Source organism: Protobothrops mucrosquamatus, unplaced genomic scaffold (assembly GCF_001527695.2).
Source record: "Protobothrops mucrosquamatus isolate PMUCROS unplaced genomic scaffold, P.Mucros_1.0 scaffold1492, whole genome shotgun sequence".
Lineage (NCBI taxonomy): Eukaryota > Metazoa > Chordata > Lepidosauria > Squamata > Viperidae > Protobothrops > Protobothrops mucrosquamatus.
The window spans coordinates 4,851-14,850 of NW_015387667.1; the positions used below are offsets into that span (position 1 = coordinate 4,851).

Below are 10,000 nucleotides of genomic sequence, written 5' to 3' on the forward strand. Positions count from 1 at the left end.
GGTGCTCAACTTCCCGCCCGGCGCCCGAGGAGAGGCCTCCCAGGTCGGAAGACGGAGACCTCGGCCCCGATCCTGGCTTGATCTGGGCTTGGATTAGGCTCAGTGGGGCTGGGTGGGGAGCTAGAGGGAGGTTTCGAACTCGGTCCTCGCACGAGGCCGGATATGAACCGGGTACTTCCTAGCCCGGGGTTCAGGCATCGTGTGAACGGAGCGTTGTATACAAACGGGCCTCGCTAGATCAATGTCTCTTAACGGGGCCGTTTTAAGAGGAGCGGACTTCAACTCCCAGAATTCCCCAGCCGGCATGGGTGGACTTCAACTCCCGGAATTCCCTATGTAGTAAGCCGGCGGGGGAATTATGGGACTTGCAGTCCATCCATCTTGAATCATGGTGGCTGGAGGATTCTGGGAGTGGAAGTCCTCCCTTCTTAAAGCATGTTATTTAAAGCATCCATCTTTCCATCTATCATCTATTTATCATCCATCCATCCATCTGTCTGTCTGTCTCTATCTCTATCTATCTATCTATCTATCTATCTATCTATCTATCTATCTATCTATCTATCTGATCTCTACTTCTATCTATCTATCTATCTATCTATCTATCTATCTATCTATCTATCTATCTATCTATCTATCTATCTGATCTCTACTTCTATCTATCTATCTATCTATCTATCTATCTATCTATCTATCTATCATCCATTTGTCTATCTATCATCTATCTGTCTTTCTATCCATTTATCATCCATCGTCTGTCTGTCTTTCTCTCTCTCTCTCTAACTATTTATCTATCTATTTGTCTATCCATCTATCGTCCATCTGTCTATCATCTGTCTATCTGTCTATCCATTTATCATCCATCGGTCTATCGTCTGTCTGTCTGTCTGTCTGTCTGTCTGTCTGTCTCTATCTATCTATCTATCTATCTATCTATCTATCTATCTATCTATCTATTTGTCTATCCATCTATCCATCTATCATCCATCTGTCTATCATCTGTCTATCTGTCTTTCTATCCATTTATCATCCGTCTGTCTGTCTGTCTGTCTGTCTGTCTGTCTGTCTGTCTCTATCTATCTATCTATCTATCTATCTGTCTGTCTATCTATCTATCTATCTATCTATCTATCTATCTATCTATCTATCTATCTATCTATCTATCTATCTATCTACCTACCTATCTATCTGTCTATTTGTCTATTTATCATCCATCTGTCTATCTATCATCTGTCTATCTGTCTTTCTATCCATTTATCATCCATCGGTCTATCATCTGTCTGTCTGTCTGTCTACCTACCTACCTACCCATCCATCCATCCATCCATCCATCCATCCATCCATCCATCCATCCATCCATCCATCCATCCATCCATCCATCCATCTATCTATCATCCATCTGCCTATCTATCATCGCTCTATCTGTCTTTCTATCCATTTATCATCCATCGGTCTGTCATCTGTCTGTCTGTCTGTGTATCCATCTATTCATTTATCCATCCATCCATCCATCCATCCATCATCCATCTGTCTATCTGTCTGTCTTTCTATCTGTCATCCATCTAGCCGCCCATCTTAGCAAACCAGATTGGGCAGTTCACAATGTTCTAAAATATATATATATATATATAATTAAAATCTTAAAAACATTTTAAAACCATTAAAAAAAACAGGAATAACCCTTCAAGCCATCAAACACGTTACAAGCTCTATCTTCCAGCCTACCCGCAAAGCCAGACAGGCTTTTGACTGGCTTTGATTCGGTTCCCTGCCAACTGTGGGCACCACACCAGCGGTGTGTGTGTGTGTGTGTGCGTGCGTTAAGAAATGGGGTGCGAGGTCCCAGGAGCGGGGCGCGTTTTGGGGGCCATGCCCTCCCCGCCTGATCTGGGGTCTCTCCGGCTTCTGTTTTGTTTCCAGGTCCCGGTGAACTTTGGCAACGTCTCGGTCTACTGCTCCGAACAGGAATGGGAGGACTTGAACTCGGGGCCCAAGGAGCGCCAGAAGACGACAGAGGAGTCCTTGGTCTCAAGGGGTAAAGAGAGGTTTGGGAAAGGGGGCGAGGGATGGGGGAGGCCAAATCTTGGCAGCGGTGGGAATAAAGTGGGCCTTGAATCTTATTGCCACCTGCAAAGGTACACGGGGCCTGACGGTTTTGGGAGGTGGGGAGGAGGGCGAAAGGAGGATCAGGAGGAGGAGGAGAAGAGGAGGAGGAGGAGAGGAGGTGGAAGAGAAAAGAGGGTCAGGAGGAGGAGAGAAAGGAGGAGGAGGAGGAGGAGAAAGGAGGAGAAGAGGAAGAAGAGAAAAGAGGGTCAGGAGGAGGAGGAGACAGGAGGAGGAGAAAGGGGGAAGAAGAAAGGATCAGGAGGAGGAGGAAGGAGAAAGGAGGAGAAGAGACAGGAGGAGAAAAGAAAGGAGGAGGAGAAAGGGGGAAGAAGAAAGGATCAGGAGGAGGAAGAGACAGGAGGAGAAAGGAGGAGAAGAAAAGAGGGTCAGGAGGAGGAGAAAGGGGGAAGAAGAAAGGATCAGGAGGAGGAGGAGAGGAGGAGAAAGGAGGAGGAGGAGAAGAGAAAGGACGAGGAGAAAGGAGGAAGATAAAAGAGGATCAGGAGGAGGAGGAGAGGAGGAGAAAGGAGAAGAGGAGGAGGAGAAAGGAGAAGATAAAGGAGGTGGATGAGAGAGGGTCAGGAGGAGGAGGAGACAGGAGGAGGAGGAGGAGAGGAGAAAGGAGGAGAAAGGAGGAGAAGAAAGGGTCAAGAGGAGGAGAAAGGGGGAAGAAGAAAGAGGATCAGGAGGAGGAAGAGACAGGAGGAGAAAGGAGGAGGAGAAAAAACGGTCAGGAAGAGGAGGAAGGAGGTGGAAGAGAAAAGAGGGTCAGGAGGAGGAGAAGGAGAAGAGAAAGGACGAGGAGAAAGGAAGAGAAAAGAGGATCAGGAGGAGGAGGAGACAGGAGGAGGAGGAGAAAGGAGGAGAAGAGGAAGAAGAGAAAAGAGGGTCAGGAGGAGGAGGAGACAGGAGGAGGAGAAAGGGGGAAGAAGAAAGGATCAGGAGGAAGGAGAAAGGAGAAGAGGAGACAGGAGGAGAAAGGAGGAGAAAAGAAAGGAGGAGAAAAGAGGGTCAGGAGGAGGAGGAGACAGGAGGAGGAGAAAGGGGGAAGAAGAAAGGATCAGGAGGAGGAAGAGACAGGAGGAGAAAGGAGGAGGAGAAAAGACGGTCAGGAAGAGGAGGAAGGAGGTGGAAGAGAAAAGAGAGTCAGGACGAGGAGGAGAAAGGAGGAGGAGGAGGAGGAGAAGAAGAGAAAGGACGAGGAGAAAGGAGGAAGAGAAAAGAGGATCAGGAGAAAGGAGAAGAGGAGGAGAAAGGAGGAGGGGAAGAGAAGAGGTGGAAGAGAGGGTCAGGAGGAGGAGACAGGAGGAGGAGGAGAAGAGAAAGGAGGAGAAAGGAGGAGGAGAAGAAAAGAGGGTCAGGAGGAGGACAAAGGGGGAAGAAGAAAGGATCAGGAGGAGGAGGAGAGGAGGAGGAGGAGGAGGAGAAGAAAGGACGAGGAGGAGGAAGAAGGAAGAGAAAAGAGGGTCAGGAGGAGGAGATGGGGAAGAAGAAAGGATCAGGAGGAGGAGGAGAGGAAGTGGAAGAGAAAAGAAGGTCAGGAGGAGGAGGAGATAGGAGGAGAAAGGAGGAGGAGAAGAGGAAGGCGGAGGAGGAAGAGAAAAGAGGGTCAGGAGGAGGAGAAAGGGGGAAGAAGAAAGAGGATCAGCAGGAGGAGAGGAGAAAGGAGGAGGAGAAGAGAAAGGAGGAGGAAGAAGAGAAAAGAGGGTCAGGAGGAGGAGAAAGGGGGAAGAAGAAAGAGGATCAGCAGGAGGAGAAGAGGCAGGAGGAGGAGAAAGGAGGAGGAGAGAAAGTGGAAGAGAAAAGGTCAGGAGGAGGAGGAGATAGGAGAAGAGGAAGGCGGAGGAGGAAGAGAAAAGAGGGTCAGGAGGAGGAAGAGAAAAGAGGGTCAGGAGGAGGAGAAAGGGGGAAGAAGAAAGAGGATCAGGAGGAGGAGAGGAGGAGAAAGGAGGAGGAGGAGAAAGGAGGAAGAAGGAGGAAGAGAAAAGTGGATCAGGAGGAGGAAGAGACAGGAGGAGGGGAAAAGAGGAGGAGAAGAGGAGGAAGGAGGAGGAAAAGAGGGTCAGGAGGAGGAGGAGGAGAAGAGGGTTTAGGAGGAGGAGAAAGGGGGAAGAAGAAAGAGGATCAGGAGGAGGAGAGGAGAAAGGAGAAGGAGGAGGAGAGAAAGGAGGAGGAAGAAGGAGGAAGAGAAAAGAGGATCAGGAGGAGGTGGAGACAGGAGGAGAAAGGAGGAGAAGAGGAAGGAGGAGGAAAAGAGGGTTAGGAGGAGGAGAAAGGAGGCTTCCCCTTTGACTTTGTCGGAGGTTCACCAAAGGGGATCACATGACCCACCTCTCTCTCTCTCTCTCTCTCTCTCTTTCCTTTTCTCTCTTTCTCTTTCCTTCTATTTCTTTCTCTCTTTCCCTCTCTTTCTCTTTCCTTTTCTGTTTCTCTCCCTTTCTCTTTCCTTCTCTCTATCTCTCTCTTTCCTTCTCTCTTTCTCTTTCTTTCTCTTTCCTTCTCTTTCTCTGTCCTCTCTTTCTCTCTCTTTCCTTCTCTCTTTTTCTCTCTCTTTCCTTCTTTCTCTCCCTTTTTCTCTCTTTCCTTGTTTCTCTTTCTCTCTTTCTCTCTCTTTCCTTCTCTCTTTTTCTTTCCTTTTCTCTCTTTCTTTCCTTCTCTTTTTCTCCCTTTTTCTCTTTCTTTCTCTTTCCTTCTGTCTCTCTTTCCTTCTTTCTTTCTCTTTCCTTCTCTCTCTCTTTCCTTCTCTCTTTTTCTCTCTTTCTCTTTCCTTCTCTTTCTCTCCCTTTCTCTTTCCTTCTCTTTCTTTCCTTCTCTTTCTCTCCCTTTCTCTCTTTCTCTTTCCTTCTGTCTCTCTTTCTATCTCTCTTTCTTTCTCTCTCTCTTTCTCGCTCTCTCTTTCTCCCCCCCCAGGTTGTACTACCTCCAAACCTGACTCGTTCTCCCCGATGGAAGGTGGGGCCCCTTTAAGTGGCGATCCCCGAGGACACCCTGGTGAAGCAGAGGACATCCCGCAAGACAGAGCAGGTAATTTGCAGCGGAATCCGTCCCCGCAGGCAACAGTTCCAAAAGCATTCCCAAATGCTTTGTTTCTTTATCCTTCATCCGTAGAAGCTGCGGTCCTCTTGCCAACATCCACCCCAGCTGAGATGGAGCCTGGAAACCCGGGTCAGTTCAGTCCCTCACCGGGGTCATCGGAGGAGGGCGTGTCACCCTCCTCAGAGGAAGGCTTGGTGCGAGTGGACGGCCGGACGGCCGCACTGCAACAGTCCGCCGAGACGGCAGGAGACGTCACAAATTTCACCACCATTGTCGTCCAGGAAGGGGTACTTCCCGGCGAAGCGCCCTACGTGTGTCCCGACTGTGGCAGGAGCTTCCTGTACGAGGAGCAGTGTGCCTTGCACCAGCAGTCCCACCTCCGAGTCTCTCCAGTCTCTCCGGGCGACGGTCCCGCACAACGTCCCCAGCCAGAGGTCAGGGCGTATACCTGTCCGGATTGCGGGCGCTGGTTCCCCCATCAGGCCAGCCTGAGCAAACACCGCCTCTGGCACACCGGCGAGCGGCCGCACACGTGCGCCGAGTGCAAGAAGACTTTCCGGCTGAAGATCAACCTGCACCTTCACGAGCGTACCCACGCGGTCGCCAAAAAGCCTGGCTACTACATCTGCGGGCAGTGCGGCCGGACGTTCAACCACCACTCAAATTTTTTGCGGCACCAGATGATCCACACCGGGGAGCGGCCGTACGCCTGCGGGGAGTGCGGGAAGACGTTCATCCGTAAGGAGCACCTGGCCACCCACGGGCGGCTGCACACGGGCGAGCGGCCCTACCGGTGCCCGCTCTGCCCAAAGAGCTTCACGCGCAAGCAGCACCTGGTGGGACACCAGCGCCTGCACGAGGGGGAGGCAATCTGGCTGGAGGATCACCCCACTCAGAGGGACGGGCATGGCCAACCGGGTGGCGTCGGAGTTCAGGCAGACCCCATCGAGCCCATACTCGGACAAGAGACGTATCCCCCGTAATCACGCAGCAGATCCCGGGGAAGAACCAGACGAAGGGGTGCTGGCCCGGGACGCGTTTGGGCAGCCATCTTGAAGCAACCACAGGGCCATCCTCAGTTCTGTCCTTTATCTCCACAGCTGGAGGCAAAAGGCAGGATCCGCTAACCTTAAGATCTATGGGGATAACTGAGTGGGAAGGGGCGTTGAAGGTCTTCTAGTCCACCCCACTGCTCAGGCGGGAAACCCTAGAGCCCCTAAACCATTCCAGACAAACGACTGTCCAATCTTTTCTCATCTGAAGTCTGACCTGATTGATTCCTGGGACTTTGCTGGGACCAAGGAGCAGGGTGGGTCAAAAATTCAAAATGGCAGCCGGCACAATCCTGGTTTTTTTTCTCCCTCCCTTGCAAGGAGGCTTTTGACTCTGGGGAGGGGGGTGTCAAGTTTTATTCTCTGTTTTCATCCCGGCATGACTTTTCTCTGTGGGAGGAAGGGACCTGTGGAATTCTGGGAGTTGAATTTCACCCATCTTAAAGTTGCCTCATGTGAGGCCTGAACGATCCAGGACCACCTGTTAATTTCCAGGGAAAGTGATCCATTGCGTGGGCCGTGGGCAGATAGTCCTCGACGTATGCCCCAAATTTCCGTCACTAAGCGAAACAACGGTTAAGGGAGTTTTGCCCCATTTGACCACCTTTCCTGCCCCATCTGTTAAGGTAGCCACACGATCGGGCTATCCCCTTGACTCAGACGGTCGTAAAAGGGGACCGTGTGACCCACGACACGGCAACCGTCATAAATGCGAGTCAGTTGCCAAGCCTCTGAATTTTGATCACGTGACCCCGGGACGCGGCGACCATCATAAATACGAGTTAGTTGCCAAGCCTCTGAACTTTGATGACGTGCTCCTGCGGATACCGCAACGGTCCTTAAGCGAGAAAAACAGCCCGAAGTCACCTTTCAGTGAGGTTGTAATTTGGAACGGTCACTAAATGAACGATCACTAAATGAGGACTCCCAGCACTGTACATAGTTGTACATTGTCCAGAGTGTTTCTATGAAGGAGAGGGTCAGTTCCTAATTATGATATATGAAGAAAATGAAATAAAACGGTTAAATAAGATTAGATCTCGCAAATACTGTATTACAAACAATCCTTTTAGCGCAGTGGGCCAGAGTTCCTCAATTTTTCGGGATTGGCGGCCCGGAGGGTGGGAAGGGGGAAACGGAGGGATGGCTTTGTTGGCCGTGAATGCGTGCGTGCGCACGAACACCAGTTACTTGCACAAGTTGGGTGCAAATGCCCGTGACATGACAACAATTAGGTGAGCGGGCCGTGAATGCCTGCAACCCTTGCGGCGACGCTTGTGCGTGTGGCGCCATGAACGCAGGCGACGCTTGCGGCGAGAGTTGTGCGATTGGGGCCGTGAATGCCCGCAACGCTCATGTGACACTTGTGCAAGTGGGGTCGTGAACACCTGCCGCGTTTGTGGTGCACACTCGTGCGAGTGAGGCTGTGAATGCCCACCATCCTTGCAGCAACGCTCAAGCGAGTGGGAGCACGACTTTGTGCCGCTTGCGGCGACAATCGTGCGGCTGGGTCCGTGAGTGCCACAAACGGGGCCGCAGACGGCTGCAACACTCTCAGTGACGCTCGTGCACGTGGGCCCACAAACACCCGCAACGCTCACAGAAGGGGGTCCACGAATGCCTGGGACGCTCGTGGACACACTCGCGCAAGTGCCGCCGCAAACGCCCGTGATGCNCCCCCCCCCCAGATCCGGTGGAGCCTCACAAGAGACAGGGACCCACAACGTGCTGTGCTCGGTTAAACGTACATGTCTTAGCTGCAACGGTCTTTGATGAAGCAGAAGGGAAGAATATCCAGAGATGTGGACTTTGATGTACTGCGTGGACAATCCGGAAAACAAATTCATGGATCATTGAACAATAAAATCCAATAAAATCCTTAAGGAACCACGCGTGACCGGGTTAAAATTGTCCGATTTCGGACACACGAATCGATTTTCGTGGTATAGCGTGGAAGGTACCGATAAGTCCTCGACTTAACGACCAACAAATGAGCCCCAAATTTCTGTTCCAAAGCGAGACATGTCTTTAGTGACTTTTGCCTCGTTTTACGACCTTCCTTGCCACGGTCGTTAAGCGAATTGCTGCAGACGTTAAGTGAGTCACACTGTCAAGTGAATCGGGATTCCCTGGTTGACTTTGCCGGTCAGGCGGTCGCCAATGGGAATCACGGGACCCCCCCCAAGACACTGCGACCGTCATAAATGCGAGTCAGTGGCTATCTGAATTTTGATTGGGATCATGGGTCGTCAGAGTGAAAAAACAGTCGTGAGCCGAATCAGTGCCACCGTCTCTTTGAACGGATGCTAAACGAACGGTTGTAAGCCGAGGGCGGCGGCGTAGTTATTGGAGGATTTGCAGCCTGTAGGAAAAGCAAATTTGCCCTTTTGCAGCTTCACAGGAAACGCAGCTTCTCTCCAGTCCTCCCCTCCTGCAATTCCACCTACGAACGGAGGCGGCGCTGCAGGCGGCAGCCGGAGAGGTCGTCCTTCCTCGCTGTACTCCGCTCTTCCGCCTAAGAGGACAGCTTCCAGTGAAACCGCACCGACGCTTCCGGCTCCACCTTGACAAAGAGAAGAGGGGCTCAAAGCAATTAGCCCCCCGCATCCCCAGCCGGCTTCATACCCTACATTTATCAAATTTAATACTAATTTGAGTGCCAATCTAATATTTATGGACTGAATAAAAGAATTAAATTGAACCTTTTAAATTCAATGTAATATTATGTTTGTACTATATTCAGAATCTATTCAATATAATACATACAATGGAATGATATTGAATACTGTTTAAAGATGAATGCAAGTACATCAATACATTAAATTGGATAAAAATAAAATAATATCTTCCATTTTTAATTTACATGATTATACAAAGTGCATTACCTCTATATAATCATTATATAATTTATATTATATAATTATATTATGACATTATTGTATTATTACCAATAATAAATGAGCAATAAAGCATAATAAAATAATATATAATTTATTCTATGATATTATTATACAACAATATCATATAATATGATACTATAATAATAAATGGTATGCATAGTATGAATGCATATTAATTGATCATTAAATGATTAAATATGCATACTATTTAATACTATATTATTGATGATTAAGTATGCATATTCATTTATTAAATTAAATGATTAAATATGCATACTATAATACTATATTATTGATTATGCATGCATATTCATTAAATTAAATGAGTAAATATGCAGATTATTCATTTAATACTATATTATTGATTATGCATGCATATTCATTTATTAAATTAAATGATTAAATATGCAGATTATTCATTTAATACTATATGATTAAGTATGCATATTCATTAAATTGTTAAATATGCATATTCATTTAATACTATTATTGATGATTAAGTATGCATATTCATTTAATAAATTATGAAATATGCATATTATTCATTTAATACTATATTATTGATTGTATGCATATTCATTTATTAAATTAAATTATGAAATATGCATATTATTCATTTAATACTATATTATAGATGGCTAAGTATGCATATTCATTTATTAAATTATGAAATATGCATATTATTCATTTAATACTATATTGATGATTAAGTATGCATATTCATTTATTAAATTATGAAATATGCATATTATTCATTTAACGCTATATTACTGATGATTAAACATGCATATTCGTTTATTAAATTAAATGATTAAATATGTATATTCATTTAATACTATATTATAGATGGCTAAGTATGCATAATCATTTATTAAATTGTTAAATATGCATATTATTTATTTAATA

General features: G+C 47.4%; 1 protein-coding gene across 1 annotated transcript in view; it reads left to right on the forward strand.

Moving 5' to 3' along the window:
* The first annotated feature begins 7,485 nt into the window (after positions 1 to 7,485).
* Positions 7,486 to 10,000, forward strand: part of ZNF777 (zinc finger protein 777) — a 15,672-nt gene continuing 13,157 nt past the window's right edge. Inside the window, exon 1 of the mRNA XM_015822191.1 lies at positions 7,486 to 7,566. Coding sequence (XP_015677677.1) covers positions 7,486 to 7,566 — 81 coding nt within the window. The remainder of the gene's footprint in view (positions 7,567 to 10,000) is intronic.